This window comes from Nipponia nippon, unplaced genomic scaffold, assembly GCF_047370975.1.
Source record: "Nipponia nippon isolate SJK-2023a ecotype South Korea unplaced genomic scaffold, ASM4737097v1 scaffold_2, whole genome shotgun sequence".
NCBI classification, from domain to species: Eukaryota; Metazoa; Chordata; class Aves; order Pelecaniformes; family Threskiornithidae; genus Nipponia; species Nipponia nippon.
In genome coordinates this window covers 46,867,678-46,886,842 of record NW_028262336.1, presented here as the reverse complement: position 1 = coordinate 46,886,842, position 19,165 = coordinate 46,867,678, and the positions used below count along the sequence as shown (strand labels likewise).

General features: G+C 40.0%; 1 protein-coding gene across 3 annotated transcripts in view; it reads right to left on the bottom strand.

The window, feature by feature from the left end:
• The window catches only part of PHKA2 (phosphorylase kinase regulatory subunit alpha 2), a 48,358-nt gene that overhangs the window by 17,982 nt on the left and 11,211 nt on the right, over positions 1-19,165 (bottom strand). For 2 of the 3 annotated variants that reach the window (XM_087757813.1, XM_087757814.1), the window contains exons 8-22: positions 18,798-18,944; positions 18,511-18,564; positions 17,842-17,964; positions 15,703-15,798; positions 14,181-14,288; positions 13,413-13,491; positions 11,849-11,983; positions 9,773-9,882; positions 6,883-7,027; positions 6,304-6,382; positions 5,269-5,432; positions 4,440-4,613; positions 3,219-3,307; positions 1,958-2,091; positions 267-423 (exon numbers count right to left, since the gene is read on the bottom strand). In XM_087757813.1, the coding sequence (XP_087613939.1) occupies positions 267-423; positions 1,958-2,091; positions 3,219-3,307; positions 4,440-4,613; positions 5,269-5,432; positions 6,304-6,382; positions 6,883-7,027; positions 9,773-9,882; positions 11,849-11,983; positions 13,413-13,491; positions 14,181-14,288; positions 15,703-15,798; positions 17,842-17,964; positions 18,511-18,564; positions 18,798-18,944 (1,794 nt within the window). The remainder of the gene's footprint in view (positions 1-266; positions 424-1,957; positions 2,092-3,218; positions 3,308-4,439; positions 4,614-5,268; positions 5,433-6,303; positions 6,383-6,882; positions 7,028-9,772; positions 9,883-11,848; positions 11,984-13,412; positions 13,492-14,180; positions 14,289-15,702; positions 15,799-17,841; positions 17,965-18,510; positions 18,565-18,797; positions 18,945-19,165) is intronic. The other variant, XM_087757815.1, reaches the window with a different exon arrangement.

The window sequence follows — 19,165 nt, the reverse complement described above, 5'->3', positions numbered from 1 at the left end:
GAGATGAAATGAAAGCTTCACAATCATTTACAGTGTGACATTCTCAGTCCATGCCAATTAGCACAGTTCACAGTACAGATGAAAGGTGAAGATGTCCTAATAAGATTTTAGATCCAAAAAGCAACTAATGTTTACTGAAAAATGCTGCACTATGTAAGTTGTGAAGTAAGACCAGAAGAGGGCAAGCACAAGCCCCACTGGCAAACTGGCAGTTTGATCTCTGTTTCCAGGCAGGAAGCAGAACCAGCATTATTTGTATTTCGTACCTCAGCCAGGACTTCCACTCTCTTTTTGAGTATACCGGAAATATAACGGATCAAGCCCCATTCCTGATTGAGGCCTGCCTTTCTGTAGAGCTCGTTGAGTAGGCAATGAACAGTGACACCGTACTGTCCATCCAGCTCTGTGTCCCAGTCAGCACCTCTGCCAGAAAAGACACAGAAGGTAACTGTCATCAGATAAAATGCTACACTGCTTAACCTTACCACACAACAAGCAGCCTGATTTTGATCGCATCACTCATTTTGGTGACAGGATTAAGTAGTACATGGGACATGTGGGCCTTCACTAGAGATCAGTTATACGTGGACAAAACCCTCTTGATACCAAGAATTTTCATATTAACTTGAGCACTCACTTAGCCACGAGCCTGTGACTTCAGAGCAACCACCTAAGAGATTTCCCACCAGGCTTTAAACGGAGCATGCATGCAGACAGTGTGCTGGAGGAACGCTCCATGTGATGCTTTTTCAGAGCAGAATTCAGCAATGTCTTCAGTACTGCTGAATACTGCACCCATTTTTCAGATGCCTCGGGGGCTCTGTAAGTTTTTTCCCCTGCCTCTTTCTTAGCTATTAACTAAGCTTCCATGCTGCTTATGCCATTACTGAAAAAGCAAAGGAGATTTCTGTTCCTCTCCTGGTTTTGAAATTCACTGCTTTATGGCTTTCCCTTGATAATGTTTTGAAGCATCACAGAATGAGCTTTCAACTCCTGCTAGGGGGACAGAGTCTACCAGAAGTCCACCGGTCTGCCCAACAGAGACTCCCACGATGAAACAAGTCCAGAACAGGAAATGAAGGGTGTTGCATGTAGTTAAACAACAAAATTATATGTTTTCAGGATTTCCTTTGCTCTTTTAAGAGAGGCTGCTGAACATTTTGCTTGGGAAATCAAGAATATCAAAGAAGAGGTCCTGACAGGAGAAAGACTAAAATAAACAAAAATACAATCTTTGCAACAGTAGGGAAGACCTCCTGTGATTAACACATGCTTGTCTTTGCACCCAAAGCTAACTTCCTGCCAATTTCCAGCAGTATTCACCTGCACGGGAAAAAAAGCCCAATAAATGCACTCCAGAAGACAATTCTGTTGGTTTATATTTGCATTTTGTTCCCATCAAACCTATTTAAATAGCAGCTGTTTACTAACCCCAGCAGCTGGGGTTAGATTGTTTCCAAGAATGTTTTGAAGAGCACCAAGTTTTAGTCAGTGGTGCACTTAAACATGCAGAGGGATTAGATGAAAAATAGTGACTACTCATTAAGATAGCATTTTGCTTTTAGTTAGAAAATGACAAGATGAAGTTTCGCGCTACTTCCCTTCTTGTGTATAAAAATCACACCAAATCTTTGTGAACTTAACAGAGTGACACAAATATAGCAAGGTGTGTTCTTATTCATGGAAAGGATTTGTGCATTTCACTTGTGAGCCTTGGAGCCTGTATGTATTCACAACTGTGTGCCAATCAACTCTGAAATTTGCACAAGCATTTTTTTTTTCGTATCCAAATTATTTATATAATCAGGCTAACTGAAAATATGCTTGTTAAAGCACGAAATATTTTAACCTCTCCCCTCAAAAGACAACCCTGAGCAGTGGAAAGCTTTTGCACAAGAATAATCAGATAGTTGTGCCCAAACTTAAAGATGCTGAAGTTTATACTCAGACAACTCACTTTAGTATATGCAAGATATATAAGATATCTGCTTGATCATGGAGCGTTGGACATTCCTTCAGCTGCTCAACAAGCTTCCTGCAATCCAAATCACCATGAGCATCTTTAGGTAAGTGCGAAACATTTTCACAGTCCTGATGACAAAGATGGATGAAAAATCAAAGAAATGCTATTGAAAAAAGCAGCAGATGAAATTCAAACTGTAACTTCCATTAAACAATACAACAGACTTGCAATGTAATTCTGCACTTGAAATACAGACACATCACATAGCTCTGGCCAGACTACTGCAGACTAATCCTAGAAAGCACAACACCCAGAATGGAACTTTGTCTCTAGTTTTGGTTCAATCAACAAGGAAAGCCATTTTTTGGACAAAACAAAGGAATAGTTTGTCAAAGAAGGAAACCAAATTATTTGCATGCTTTTCCTGCCATTTGCTGTTACTTGTAAAGAGAAAAGCAGAAGGATACTACCTTTTGTAGTTGAAATAATTTAGAGTTTTTTGAGTTCCATCTCTAACCTGTATATATGTGGTGTTTTATGAACACAGATGTTGCCACCATAAATTTTCCAAGCTTACAAAACTAACATGTTAACTAATCAGATGATGCAATCCTGTGGTGAGTTCTTGGATGAAGAGAAGCTTTGTTTAATAAGCTATTCAGCAATTTGTGTTGTCCTAAAACACCATTTCCGCAAACAGAGCATGCAGAGCAGAATCCTTCAGGAGGCTGGATACAGCTTCCTGTAACCATTCTCAGCAGCTGGCCACTTATACAGAGACAAAACAAGTACCCAGCACAACCCCTTCCTGCCTTGTAGTGGGATTTGGCTGGTGCCTTAAGGACACCTGTCCTTTCACACGCTCCCCTCCTGCCCAGACATTACTGTAAGTAGCATTTCTTGGAGAGCATCTCTAAAGGCTGTGAACATCCCATCCTTCCCTTTGTGTGTTCAGTTAGAACTAAAGACAATGACTTAACCTTTGGCCTTTAAAAATAAGCACCTATTATATTATTTTCTGTTTGGCACACACAATTAAAAATTTTCCACTTGATAATGTCTATTTAACCAAAAAACCTTCAGCCAGCCAAAAAATAAATTCCAAAACAAGGAAGCAGCTATCCGGTGCCTTGGGCAGAATGACTTGTCTGTGAAGGAAAATGAGAACTAGCACAGGGATTGGCTGGGAAACACAGGAAAGGACACAGTATTGTGTCCTAAAAAGACAAACAGCATAAAAATTCCCACAGCTTACCTTCATCTCAAAGAAATGGGGATTATCAACAAGATTCAGAGACTTCCGGTGCGTGTTCAGAACTTTAGTGGGAAGAGACATAGACACAGCTGGAAAGCAAAGCCACCAGAAAAAAGAAAAAAAAAAGTCTGTTTCAGTAACAGGAAAATTGAAGACACCTACATGAAGCAACAATACTAGTTAAAAACAAGAGATATACCTCCAAGAGTCAAAATATAGAGGCAACGCTTCTGAGATGCTGTGCAGCTCAGAGACAAGCTCATCTTCTGAACCTTATCTCCTTGCAGGCTTGCTCCAAGAGCTTCTGAGATCAGCATGTCAAAGGCTCAGGTGCTATGTGCTCAACTGATACCTCTTATAATGGCCCATGCCTCAGAAATCCTACAGCCCAATGACCTGACCCTGCTAAGCATTTTAAACATTTTAAGAGGAAGTATGTGGAGAAAATGGTCTAACTGGTAAGATATCATAATTAAAATGATAATGCTAAATGCAGACTAATGCTCTGTTAACTTCATATGTTGAATTCAATAGAGGATCAGATGATATGGCACATGAAAGATGTGAGAAAAGACTAACAAAAAAAAGCCTGGAGGTTATTAATTTACACTGAAGTTAAGGGAAGCCTTCCTTTAACCAGGGCATTGTTGAAATCTATTCCAACATATAAAACAATGCATATGTTGGAATCTATTTACAGATTCAGTCAAAGCATTATTTTGGTGTAAATCCTCCAATTAGTCTATTAGAAATGCAGCATAATCAGGAATACTGTCCTCCCTCTCTACTCCGTTTGTTCTTACAAACTTAGAAAGTACATGAGCATGCTTATGTTTTTCTGGCATTGAAACATTTCATTTCACCACAACTTTATTAAAATAAGAAAGTACATTTTTTCTGCCTTTGCACAAAAACATAAAAAATGAATTCACTGACTCAGGTTCTAAAATTCTGTCCAACTGAGAAGCTGTAGCAGTTTCTATAACATTAACTTTGGTTAAATGTTACATTTCATAGCAGGTTATTTATGTATACACCAAGACATGGGATACTGTGCGAACACGACAGTAACCGCTTCAGACTCATTCTTATTTCTTGAGAAGTGCAACATACTCATGTCACTAATTCTTTTTAAATGGCAGAATTTTGAAATGAACTAACCCCTTGTAGCACCCAAAACAGGTTTTCTATTATCACTAAAGAAATAATAGGGAGAAATACCTGGAACCTCCAAGCCCTTTGTCTTGGCCATTATTGACAGTATCTCTTTTGTGGAATGGTTTGCACTGAACACAGGTGGTTGATTCGCAGTCTTTGAAGTTGGAGGCAGGTATGACTTCAGTGCTGTACTCTGCAGGACATCATTTATATACTGATCCAGCTCATCCTGGCTTTCTAGTGTGCCATACATGAAAGAAAAGGTTTATTAAAGGTAAAATCATAATTTATCAGTGCTTTCTTTTTCGAACACACCACTCTATTCTTGCTTATCTAGAAGGGCACACAAAAATGCAAGAATATCATAAGCAAGAGATTTTAAGCTGAACAAATTGGAAAGAAAAAACAAACTAACCAGTTTCTCACACTTTGAAAACAGTTACATTAAGAAGTTGTTTTTCCCTTTGAAAGGAAGCAAAATGAGTTTTATCTTGCTGGTAGTCCACAGATCATGGTTGGACTTGACGATCTTAAAGGTTTTTTCCAACCTAACTGATTCTGTGATGCTGTCATCTCTTCCACACAAGCTCTTGTCTGTGACTCCTCACAGTCTCTTCCTCCCTCTGGCCTCTTCCACACAACCCCCCATCTGCTGACTCTTCAGACTCAGCTTTACTGCAGCAGATACTGGTCAATGACATACTATGAACACAGGAAGAATATGCACAAATTCCTTCTCCAAATTAAGTCATGCAAGTACTGTCCTCAGACTGATGCATGAGAAACCTGAATGACTATCACCTGCACACAAAATAGACTCTGCATTGCAGGTAAACCCAGGCTCTGCTGATAGAACTTGACAAAGAAAAAATTTGATGTGAAAAAACACTACCTTTTTCACAGAAGTCTGCTGGATAGCCTCCATATTCACTGTCAGGACTATTACGGCCTTCATTAGGGTCATCAAACAGTTTTATGTCACAGTCTGGATCCAGGAAGCTCAGATACGTATGAAAAGAGGTGGTAAGAAATTCTGATAGCTTGCCTATCTTCACCCTGCAAACAGGAACACATGCCAAAGAGCATTAACATCCACCATTTTGATACTGATTAATGCTCACTGAGCTTTCAACAATGCCTCCAAAATTTGAGACCTACTGTTAAATCCACTTTTGGTAACTTCAAAGCAGCAGATACTGAGAAAAACAAATGCAAAACAATAGTTGCAGATCCAGCTGGGCACTTACTGCTCTAGCTACTAATTGAACTTAACTGTGTTACAGGCCTAACTCAAAGCCTAATTATGCAGGGTGCTTTATGTTTATGTGAAGAGAGACCCTGTACAAAGACCTGAACTCCAGGGATAATGCACAAGAAACTGGGGCTGAGAAGTTCCCATGAAGAGCAGTATCTTTTCACAGAACTGCAGTGCTGCTAACGAGCAGAAAGCACATCTGATTGTCAGAGAAACATACTGATTGAGAGAGGGCAAGCAGAAAGAGAACAGGGAGGTACTGTGGCATCATATTAAACTGCTTTTATATGTAGATGAATGGAACACATAAGCTTGCAAGTACTACATGTAATTCACATTTAAAACATGTCCAATATCTGTGAAAGACAATTACTTCTTAAAAGCAGAAGCCCAGCCGAGACCAAGTTTTTGTATTTCCAAAAGGCTGACATTCGTTTCTCCTTCTCCATTAATGGCAGTCAGAGATGGTACATCTTTTGGGAGACAGATCTTTTCCATTGCATCTGAGGTCCAGCTACCATTTGATTGCCACATAACAACTAAAGCTGAAACTTCTCTCTCTGCAGAGTTTTAGTACAAGGTCTGTAGAGTGTCACAAGTTCAAAACTGAGGCTTGTATAGGATTTAATTTAAAAAATCATGGAAACAATCATTTGGGGGTTCTGACATTACCTTGCACCTCCAAAATAACCATCCTCTAATTTTCTTATGGTGGCAAGAACTGCTGGATGAATGTCAGTACCATCGTCAACTAAAAAAGAATAACAGAAGAGTTGAAGCTTACCTACACATTCTTAAATTATCATGTCCAAACAAAGTGGATTACTGGGTGTTCTCTACAAAGTAAATCAGACCAATTTAAAACAGAACCCACAACTGCTATCAATACTAGCTTATTCAAAAAAACCCCGAACAAGCAAGCAAACGAAAAACAACCCTGAGACAAGTTCTAAAGGGATTTCTCAAGACAAAAACCAACCCACTCAAGACAAGTTCCAAAGGGATTTCTACAAAATTTCTTTGGACAGAAATAGTATGGAGGTGACGGGGAGATGCAAGGATATAAAGGGGGAATAAAACCAAAATCCATGTCATCCAAAATGAGCATACACTTGAGAAAGTTAAACTGTACTTTTGATGTTAAAACTCAGATGTCGAAACAGTCATGCCACCTGTCTCCTCTCAAACTGACGTCCATCCTACTCCCCTGCAGTAATCTACTCTGCTTGAAACAGAGAAAATTAAGTTTACCAAGCATTGTGTGGGTGATGGGAAACGTCAGGGTTGGTCTCCCTGTCATCCTCCAACAAGAAGTGAGGTAAGCCAGCTCTGTCTTGAGCATCTCCACAATCATCTGATTGTCTAGAGCCAGATAGAAGTGATGCTGGTCAGTAAACTAGAGAACAGAGAAATATGGTATATGAGTAGTTGTCAGTGCCCTCATTTTTTCCCATTTCCTCCCTTAAATCATTCACAAAAGGCATATGAGCTATTCTTGACCACAACACAGACTGCATAAGTTAACCTAACAAGGCCTGAGACTGTGAAAAAGAAATCCATGCTTGTGCAGAGTCCGTTTTCTTACACTTGTAGGCTGACCGTGAAAGAAGTAAGCCATGCAAATAAAAAGTAGACAATCACACCCATGAAGTAGAATCTTCCCAATGATGAATTACAGTAACCTATGATCTGGAAGACGGAAGTAGTCTAAATGTGGAAGAAAAAGCTAATAGCAACAAAACCAATAAATAGGCTTAAGTGCATACTGGGGACTGGGGACTAGTAACTGGATGTCTCTTGGGAACAATGTGAAACTCAAGCAGAATACAGAAAAGCTGGCAGTTACTGTGGAAAAAAAGGTACATTAAATGTACAATGGTAAAGTGTGCTGTTCCCATTACAGAGAAAAGCCAAGAACCACAGTAAGAGACTATTACAGCTACTTCAGGAGCTGGAAACCAAAAAAGCCGGACAAACAATGGAAAGCATGTCAAAGCAGCCAAAACAAAAGTTAAGGAAGCACATAAGCCTTGGGGGGGGTGGAAAAAGGAGGTTGGGATGTAAAATAAACATCAATTAGGAAGACACATAATGGTCAAGGAGAAAGCATCCTGTAAACGCATCAGAAGTAATAGGAAAATACAGAAACAGTAGGTCTGTTAATAAAGAAAGAAAGGAGGTAGGAAGAGAGGATACAGACAAGCTGAAGCATTCAATGCTGTTTTTACTGACAGAAGAAAAAGTAGTGAATTGTGACCTGTAATACTACTTTTAATGAAGCCATAGGAGTCCAGCCTGAGTATGGGAAGAAAAGGTTAAAGAGCACATAAATTCAAGCTGGCAAAGTCCAGAGAAATTACTTCACAGAACTTAAGGAACTAGCCAAAACAATCCCTGAGCCACTCGCAGTTAGTTTTGACAATTCAGGAAGAACAAGACCCAGAAATCCAGAGAGAAGCAAACACACTGCCCGTCTTTAAAAAGGAAGAGTCAGGGTAACACAGACCAGTCAAGCCAATTTCAGTGCCTGAAAGCACAGGAAAACAAAGCCAGTTTGAGACTGCCAAGATAACTACAAAGTGATAAAGCAAGATGGCCAAAGTCATATCAAAAACCACTCTCAGCAAACCAGTCCAATTTCCTTCTTTGGGAGCAACTAGATGGTAGGTTCAAGAAAGTGGCTGACACTTCGCAACCTCTGCAAATTTTCACATTCGTGAGCTGAAGAAAAAACACCTGAGGCGGCAGAACTGCTTGAAAAATTGTTCACAAAAGGTAGTTATTAACCATTTTTTCAGAATGAGAGGGCATCTAAAATGGGGTCAGCCTTTGCCCCACACCTAATCATTGTTTTCATTAGAAAACAGGATGAAATACAAACTACAAAACCACAAAATTTGTGGATATTACTCAAGATCAACACAGATGAGTTAACTGTTAACCTTAGGAAGGTGAAATTAAACATTAATTACACTCCCCACCCCCCACCCCCCCCCCCCCCAAAAAAAAAAAAAGTCGGGGGAAAAGCAGAACAGAAAATGTTATGGAGGTTTTAGTCAAACATGGAATAAGCGGGAACTGTCAGTGTGTTGCTGTTGCAAAGATAAATGCCATTTTGGAATATATTAATAAGGATGTCCATACTTGATGCACGGCAAGATTTCAGCTGGAATATTGGGTCCTACTTACATAGTAAAACATGGATGAAGAGATATTTTTGAAAAAAATCATGACTCTAAGGAATTTTTCCCTAATTTGCAAAAGCGAACATTGGTGTGGGCAAACAACACAACAAATAAACAATCTGCTACAAAGCTGCTTCTGATCAATTGGCATGGGGAAGAACGGGAAGGGAGCCACATTATTTGCAATAAATCGGATGTTTGGACATCGTGAAGCACTGCAGAGGCCATCTATGGAGTCCACTGAATGTCTTCCACTGAAATTTAAAAACTACATTAGTCAAACATCCATTTAGGAGGGTGTGAGTATTCTTTATCCTGCTCCTGTTGCACATGTTTGGAGTAGGCGATCCCTTGGCCTTCTAGCACCAACTGCCAGAATAAGTCTACAGGAGTGTGTCATATTTCCTTAAATGTATAAATAAGAGCCATTAATTCTGAGAGAATGCAAACTTCCAGCTGCATTGAAAAAGGCACTAAACAGAAAACAAAGACAGAGCATCCCTTTCTCAGGACTATTGACCCTTTCAACAATATAATGAAAAGATTACATCTTAGTCTCTTGGGGGTTATAGTACTTGGCACACTTATGTGAAACTAAATTTTCCATCAAAGCAATCAGTAGAAAGACGTAAGTGACCTATTTCTGGATAAATTATTTCATTAGCTAGAATGTTGGTTTGGGCAGAGATCAGTAACACCTTTGTACTATTGATTTGCTATGTTCTCCTACGCCAGAAGCCAAAGAGGCCAGACTCTGTATGACAGAAGAGAGATTTATCAGCACTCCTACCATGCTGATCATCCAACACTCTTAAAAAAACCCACAAAGCAAAGCACATCTGCTTTATCAGCTCAGCTCCACCTAAAGTAGTGTGACAGCACGTAAAAGCAAAGCGCTTCACTAATGATTAGCTATTAAGCAAGCAGTGATTTCCCTGTCAGCTTTACATGCTCACCTGAGGGGTAAAAGCAAATATTTGATTTCTTATCACGTACAGCTTGGAGGTGCCTAACACTCCAATATGCCGGTGCGGCCGTCCACTTAATTTCATGTTCTTGTTCCGGCCTGTAAAGAAAAGAGAAAGAAAAAAAAAAAAAGTCTTACCTAACATTTCCTGTGTGGTTTTCCACAACAACCATTTTAGACTAGGATATCTACTTCATTCGTATCAGCAAGGCAGAAGACAGATAACAGAGTGAGATGCTACAGACTGATGCATTTTGTAGCAACCACCAATATAATAGCTAGAGTTCTTCAAAGGCTTGATTAAAAATAAAAATTGTGGCTTCACTGACCGTGAGATTGGGTCTTTTAATTACAGTCGTTGCTCAGCACCCAAAGCTTCCTCGCCAAGTATAGGAGGTATGACCTTTCAAAAACAAGGCCATCAACATAAAACAGAAATTGGAGTGCTTTCACTGTAGAACCTTAAAAATTCTTGCCTACAGAAGGCTAAATCCAATACAATACAAAGTACCACCAAATACAAAGATTTTCATTCATCAGGCTAATAAGCCCCACTTTTCTCAGTAGAGCTTATTAGCGAATGATCCGCACTGTACCCTTTGCTCCAGCAGCCAGGAGCTGACTTGAATCTGTCTGACAAGGAATATGAGCCAAACAACCATGTGCCTGAAAAAACACCACTGTGAACATTCCCAAAGTCATCACTGGTAAAAACAATACACCAATGTGTCAAATCATCCTACTCACCCCCACTAGTGAAAGAATGCTACTATGAACTATTATGAAATAAATGTAAGCTTCAGCAAAGCCCTGCAAATGTTTCATTTGTTAAAAGTTCTTTGTGATAAAGAGACAAATTCTTTCCCAAAATCAGCACATGCAATTTCCCTTCTCCAAGTAAAGGGCCCACTTTCTAAGACTTATTTGAAGGCTCCATTACTTTGGATGCTTCCAAAAAAACTTCCTGTTAAAACAAAAAACCCCCAACAAAAACCACCACCACCACCACAACAACAACAAAAAAAACCCACCCCATGAACAGCCTGATACTCTCCCTCATCATTATTCGTAACCAAATTGCCATGGGAACATGCTCCAGACTGACAGACAAGCACGATACAGCTCCCCTTGTCCAGACTGCAAAGGAATCTACCAGTGCAGATTCACCCCATCTCAATTTTACTTTGTAGTAACATCCACAGTTTTGAGTCATGAGTCGCTGGCATGCGTGAAGTAGTAAAACTAAGTTCAATCAGGAATACATGTAACAAATTTTCTGCCAAGACCCCATTCATTCCAGCAAGGATTATCAGAAGAGACAGTTATCAAAAGATTTTCAACTTAACTAGAACCAGTAGGAGTTTTGGGGCATGCATTTAATCCAATTGCCAGGCTCTGGGTAAAACAGGCCACGGCTGAGGAACTCAAACGTATTTGAAGTCCTCTGTTTAGAAAAGCCCTAAAGAATTCTGAGTTTGCAACAGAGACAGAGAGCTTCAGCAGCTCCACTCAGCTCAGGGTTGGAAGGAAGAACCTGACAGCCCAGAGATGCTCTAATAACAGCACAGCTTCCCTGATTTAGAGCAGAAAACTTCCCAGGCTGTCTGCTGGTAGAATGGCAACCACACTGCTCAGTTTCCAGACTTAAAACAGAAGTACTCTGATGTCTGAAAGGAAAAACATTTGATTTTTTTCTGTGTTTTTCCAGGCATTTTTTCTAAAGCCAGCTTCTCTGTGGAAGTAGTTCCTGCAGGACAAAAAGAGACAGTTCTTGCTTAACTCCAAGGGCACAAGAAAACCTGTATTTTGGCCACCTTTTCTAATGAGGTAATTTTTTTTTTTTTTTGCTGTTGGAGTCCCTTATTTAAGACAGAAGTTCTAATTCTGTTAAGCTTCTTTGCACAAATGCCATTTTTTTTAAATCAAAGAAATGAATTTAAATAAAAAGAAACTAAATCAAAGAAATTGAGACACTGTGAAGCAATAAAAGCAAAAAAAAAAATACACCACCCTTAAAAAATACCTTGCAGAGCAGTAGGGAGAGGCTTCCTGTTCAAATACCTACCCAGCATGGTGTAGAGATTACTGAGGATGCGAGCTGGCTGCACTCTGAGGGGATGGATATCAGCAATGCTCTGAACATTGATTCCATGGTCTTGTAAGAGATTCTTAATGTGATTAGATTCTGCCAAAACAGTTACTGCACAACAGAAAACAAAAACACTAGTAAGAAACAATGTTCTGCTCTTTTTAACTGAATGTTTCTACTGTCACCTCTCAACTACTGCATTTAGTTGACCAAAAAGGCACAAAGGCCTTACTTCTTTCTTAATTTATGAGCCCGTGAGATCAAAATGGATTGCAAGAGGGCGTCAGACAGATTTTGGCTCGCTGCTTCTCAACATGTCTTGCCATTCTTGTCCACTTTGGATCACAGAGTTAATTCAAGTGGGAAGGGTCCTCACAAGGTCTCCACTCCAACCTCCTGCTCAAAGCAGGGTCAGCTTTGAGGTTAGACCAGGTTCTTTACAGGTTTATCAGTTTCTTCTGATTTCACTCGGTACCACTAGTTTGGATCATGCAGTCTCTTTCAGCAGATAGGGCTCTTCTCCCATAAAACAAGGCAAAACATGACTTGAAAATCTTTGTTGTTTTAACACAGCACTATAACAACACAGCTGAGTCAATGGGGAACAGGTGCTGTTACTAGTATAGCAATAAATGTTACAGAGGCCATAAAGTGGCAGAGGTAGGAAAAAAAAAATGTCCCCAAATCAGAGGAATTTACAATCCAGGCCTTGATCCCACCCCTTGTTGTGCTTGAGGTTTTGCCCGTGTTAGATGGCTTATTGGTTTGGGACTAATAATTAGTATTCTTCTTTGCATTACAAATACTTGTCAAAGAATGCTAAAAATAAGCAAACACTTCTATTTCTACTAGCAATTAAGCACTTCAGAATAACAAAATGCCACCCCCAAGAGACACTAACAGGGGGTAAACAAGCACCTGCCCAGGTCACAGTATCATCGATGAAGGCTTCTCCTGATAAACAAGCTGGGTGCTTTTCCAGAGCGGTACAGGTCCTTGAAAAGCCTTTAAGCCCTGGTCAGCTGGTGTTTGCCCTCTGGTTAATTTTCTGGTTTTGGCTGTTCCTGCACTGACTAAAGAAGCCATCCCCTGCAGCAGCCAAAAGACAGCCGTAAGTCTGGCTGCCTCACCTCTGTGTACAGAGAGCCTCCCCACTCGTTGCTCTCTGGTTCTTCCAAAAAGCAGCTGCACAGAAACCTAACTAAACTGACGTGTCTCCTGTCAGTCCTGCTCTTTCTTGCTAGAATCCACCAACATTTTCCTTTTCACTACAAGATTAAGTTTGCCACTCCCCAGTCCCTGACAAGTCTTGAAATTTTAACAAGTATTTTTAAAAAAAGCTTGTTAAACCTGATCTTCCCTCCTGGAAAAAGGCAGCTAGGCAAACAACCCCTTTCTCCTTCTCACAGTATTATCAAAGCATCCACGTCTCATGCAAAAATCTACATTATTTTTAAACATGTCTTTCTTCTCTCCCGTACATAGGGACTTTGCCATCACATGATCCAATTCACCCAGAATGTTCAAAAAACTCCCTCACCTTGTACCACAACATCCGGTTTAAATCCAGTGGAAAATCTCCTGTTTAAGGGATCAATTTCACCTGCAGCAAGAAACCCCTAGAATAAGTGCAAGAGAAAGAAAAAAGAAAAGGAACCAACAAAAATTAAATAAAAGGCTTCTGATGACATCTAGAAGAAATCTTAACCAATTTTCCTATTTTATCAGAAATGCAGGACTTAAAGCCTGGTTTATCTACCTCATCCACTAAGTAGTACATTCAATAAAAACAATGGCTGCAATATTTTTCAGAACAACAAGAAAATGGTTATGACTGACACAATCTGCATGTTCAGATTTCCTATTTTAGAGTTGCAGCAACTGTCGCAATTTTGCCAGGCCAGTGATTTTTTTGCAGCTCCACAGAGACATCCGACAGTTCCTTTAACAAGTCCATGGCTAATGCGGGACAACTCTGTAGGCACCTTATGCCACAGTGGAGCTGGAACAGTGCAAAATCCTAGCTCTGGGACAGCCAAGTCAGCCTGGGCATATTCCTCTAGCCTAACTGTATATCCAGTCCATCTGACAACTTATCCAGCTTGATTAAAAGCAGATAATTGCATATCTATATACATACACCGAAAAAACCCTCCTGAAAGCTCAGAGTCACCCCTGCATGGTTCATGTGCATGTTTCTACTAGAAAACACATTGTCCCCTACCTGTCAATCGAATTGTACTTAAAGCCCAAGCCATCTCAAAACAAAATGAAATACAAGCTCACCTACTATATAAGAAACAATTACCTCTGCTAACAGGCAGCTAAGGACATACAATGATTGGCCCCAAAGATGAGGCAATTTTCCCACTGGGATACGATCCACTGAGTGAGGATTTTCATACTCCTCGTCCACCTGAAAACAAATGCATAAGCAAGAAAAATTACCCTAAAGTTGTGAAGAACAATCAATAACATGGAAGTACTTGAAAAAATATGGTCTATCATCTACCCCTTCTAACCTGCCATTATTACTGACATCCAGATCTCCTGGTTTTACTTTTAAGGCTGCATGTTTTCTGGGACAAGAACTATGCTTCATTTTCGTACCCTGCTCCACCCTTCAAAGCTAGATGTTGAATGGGGACTCTGCATGCAATTACAGCTTTGGTGTTAGCACTTCCCCTTCCTTTTCACCATGCCTTTGTTGCCTTCCCTCCAGGCAGCTTGTGGGTAATTGTGTGTCTGCTTTCCAAACCCTTGCAAGATGACACTTGAATTTCACTGATGTCTACCTAGCTTCCTGAGGTAAAGGTGCTTTCCAAAAATGAAGGCTATTCCACTTTTCCTGTGTTAGCAAGAATGGGCAATGGAAAAATTGACTAGACTCTTATTAATTTAGAAAAAGAAAAACTGCCTTGGTTTTGCAGTATACAGATCTATTGAGGGCAGGGGAAAAACCCTCCTAGATAATATCTTTATCATAGCCATTTTAAAATTTACAAATGACAGGCAAAATCTACCCTGTTTATTTGGCATGTTCATCAGATCATCATCATCATATCAAAATTCACAAGAAGGCTCTGAACTCTTACGTGCTTGTTCCCACTAGGAAGGCAATTCAGAGTTTCCACCTCAGATCTGTGAGCAAGACATCAGCTGTCAACACTCCCTGCCCAAACTCAGACCAACCCAGCAGGCTCCACATCCTTAGTGAGTGAGGGCTGAGAAGTCTGGAGTGGGAGAAGCTGGTGGGGAGGGATACAAAGGCAAATAGCATGGAAGAGCACATAAGCTCATCTGAATTTCTCTGTCACAATGGGAGAATCAGGTAAACAGCAACAGCAAAGATGGGGGAAAAGAAAAAAAACCCAAACAAAACAAACAAAAAACCCAGCCCAAACCCTAATCCATATGAAACCTGTTTCTCTGTCACATACAAGCTCTGGAAAAGAAAGAGCACAATCAATCAACAGACTAGACAGGCAGGACAGTCTATGCTTTATTTCTTCTTTGAGATTCAGTTCCTAAGTCAGCATCAACACTTCTTAAATATATGTCTTGCTATGAGGATTTAAAACTTTAGACCTACTCTTGTGTTTCCATAGGCACCCAGATTGCCAAGTAAAAAAATGTCACCATTTAGAAGCCTAGAGTTTACCATTTCTCAGCAGGAGCTGTGAGAGGTCTCTTAGTTTTTAAGTAATGTGCAGTAGTTTTTTTTTTTATTGCTGGTTTAGATTTATCAGCCACAAGAAAACTATAAAACTGACATTCATCTTGATATCTATAGTTTGCATACTGAAGTGGATGCTGCATTTTCACGATACCTTTTCTGGAGGGACTGCGTACAGTTCAGGCATTAGCACTATTCCATTCTTCTCTCTAATAAGTATTCCTTCCAGAGCCTCTCTATACTCTTGTACCTGGAAATATTTTTAAAAGAGCGTGAGAATTCACATTGCAGTCAGCAAAACCAACACAGTAAAGTTAAAGTTTTAGTACTTTCCAGCGGTACTTTTCTGCTGAAAGTTCATTTGGAAAAAAAAAAGGGGGGGGGGGAGCTAGGGGGGTGGGAATCATGACTTGCTGATGGAAGATCAGGGTTCAAATTCTCAGAGACTGTTCCAGCATCTCAATATTATCAGCCTCAGAAACACAAACACAAATCTTTAATCTAAAAGACACCACTGCAGTACAAAACTTCTAACATATTCCTCTCAAGAAGTCAATGGAACAAATCCTACATGAAATTTGCAACGGATAACAATGCAGTGACATGGATGTCAGGACTGCTAATATCCATAAAAGTGTAAGGTGTATAAATCGTTAGCTTTCTACCATGCACATTTGTCTATGATTTTCTGAATTCTGCTTCGCAGGATTGGGAAATCGGTTTCTCTTAACTGATTCGCTTAAAAATTTGCCCCATGGAAAAATTAAAATAGATTTAAACTGTTTAAAAATATCTAAGTTAACTGAACAGAGAATCCTCTTGTTCTTGTGTTGTTAGACAACATATTATGAACAGGAATACCACACTGATACAAAATAAAGAACATTTAATATTCTTTTTACCAGATCCCTTATTTTGTTCCATTTCTTAACTATCCCATTCCAAATTTTTACTTACAGTGTTTTCAAGCACTACCAGCACCTGCCTCTGAAATCCTATTTCTGCTACCCCTTTCTGAGTACAGTGGAACACGCAAGGTAAGGTACCCACAGGTTGATATTATGGTGCACTGATAGTTTCAGTATCCTGTCCTTCTCCACTCTTTTTGAGTCCTCAGGGTGCTTATTTTTCTGAGAATTGCTGCCATTGCAACTACTTGTTTGCAGCAGTAATTAGGGAAAGACTAGACACTCACCTGAGCATCTCAGTGATTCACTCAGCTATGTTTAAACGGTGGGAACCAGGAGCAATTGCCCGGTCTGATCATGCCCTAGCACAGCCTGTCTGCACACCATAAAGGCAACCAGGTACACACCGTCCCAGATAATCCAACTAAATTCTAGACACTGCTTTGTGAAGTGGTACTTTATTGACATGACTGAAGTTTCAGTACTTTCCAATATCCCCTCCCCTCATGAAATAATGCCATTTCTCTCTCCACCAGACTATTTTTACTGTGCTCAGGAAAACAACTTATATTTCTACTGTCAGTAAGTATTTCACTTGATTTACAACACTTGGTACAGAAAGAGGGCTTTTTGGTCTGAAATTCCCTGCTCTCTTCCTGATGCCATTTTATTTTTTAAGAGGTTATGTTTAGCAATCTCCTGTCCCTCTGCATACTAGGCAATTTTAAATCACCTGTATTTTTTTACTTCCTTCAAGCCACCAACCTACAGAAGTCTTGGTATGAATACATTTAGTCCTGGCTACTGGTTGCTCTTTAATTCACCAATACTCTCCAGGTGCCACTATAACCTTTGGAGGGCTGCAATCAGTTTAGCTCCCCTGACCACTGGATGCTTGACACAGTAAAGGCATGAAGTAACTTATCATCAATTAAGTTAGGAAATTAGTGAAAATTAAAGAGCTCCTCAATCCAATCCCAAATCTCCCTGAGTGTACAAAAGGACTGAAGGTATTACGAATCTTGTTCTCAGCAGCCAAGCCACAGAGACTGGGGAAGAAGCAGCTGGTCTCATCCTGCAGTAAATGGGAAAGGGGCATCAAGGTTGGCAATCAGACAGAACCAGGCAAATTAACCCCGTTCAGCCCAGTTTGACCTCACCAGCTAACAGAGCCACTCAACCTGGTAGAGAGAGGGCAACGAGACCCCAGTGTGCACAACACCGCAGCATCTACCATGACACAAACTCCCCAGGAAGGTAAGACTGGCTGAAGACTACTCCCCCCGTGCTGGGGTATCCAGCTGAAACCCAAAATAAACATGGAGCAAAGCTACAAAATACTGTGGCTTTGCATTTCCATTGAAAGTAATTTCTTCTTTCCTCACCTGAATTTTGTCCTCATTAAATACTCCATCAATTAGGAAGTATGTCCAGAATACCGGCCACTCACATTCAATATTCTCAAAGAGCTTGAGCTCAGCAGGATCATAGTGCAGCCTGCTTGGATCCTAGAAATTCAATCATACTCATTTAGTCACAGTGCTAATTAGTCACTCATATTCCAATCGTAATGGCAGCCTATTTTATACAAGTAATTAAAACCAAGAAACCAATAAAACCACCAGAAATAGTCTCCATACAGTCTCTTGACTTCTTTTTCACATTCAGTCTCAAACTCTTTTAAGCATTCCCTAGACAAATCGACCCTTCCCAGTCCCAGAATCTAGGTGTCACCAAAATTATCTTGGCTCTACCTCAGTTCAAAGATATTTTGGGACATTTCAGAGACGCTGCTTCCGCTTAGGCACCAATAAGCATATTTAAGGGTTCATTTCTTACAGAATTATGAATTAAGTCCTGTCCTTAATAACTGGTTTTCAAACCCTTAGCCTCCTTCAGATATGTGTCATTTCTAGGCTGGATACCTGGATTGCCTCCATATCCACTAAGATGTCTTAACAGTGATACAGAGCTTCACCCCTTCATGTAAATGAGACTATAAACAAGAGATAAAATTCTTCCTAATGTCTACTGAAAATATGTATCAGAAGTACCTCTCTGGGTGTCTTGTAACCATCTCGGAGAAAGCGACAGCAGCCATAGCGGCCCTGTAAAAACACACAAAATTATAGAAGACTTCACATACTGTTCTTCCTCACAGACTAACATCAGCATAAAAGTATGTGTTGAGTTTTAAGTGTCACTTAGGGATTTTCATCCCTCTCTTCCATGCACAGATGCCCCAACTCTGCCAACCCTTGTTTAATTAGGATTTTCAGTTAAGAAAGGGAGGTTCTGCTTCTCTTGCCCTCTGGAAAATAAAAATAAAGGAAATCCTTACCTGCAATTTGGATATGATTTCACTCTTGGTCACATTAACAAGGTTTAGATCCTCCACTGCAAAAGCCGGATAAGAAATAATACAGAGAAGGCCAGCATCTATCTCCTTTGACGTGGAAGCCCTTGGCAACATGGAGTATAGAATAGACTGAGCAAAACAGGAACAGAAGAGAGGGATGAAAAACAATTTACATACTTCAGAAGACTATGTCAAGTGCAAATAGATTATACTATTTGCAAACTGACAGAGAACTCACTGCATAATTATTTTTAACTGAGTTAGAATGAGAATGCTTCACACCACTCACTTTCACATGATCGATTACAAACAGGGTGAACAGCATAGTCTGAAGCCATCCATATTATCTT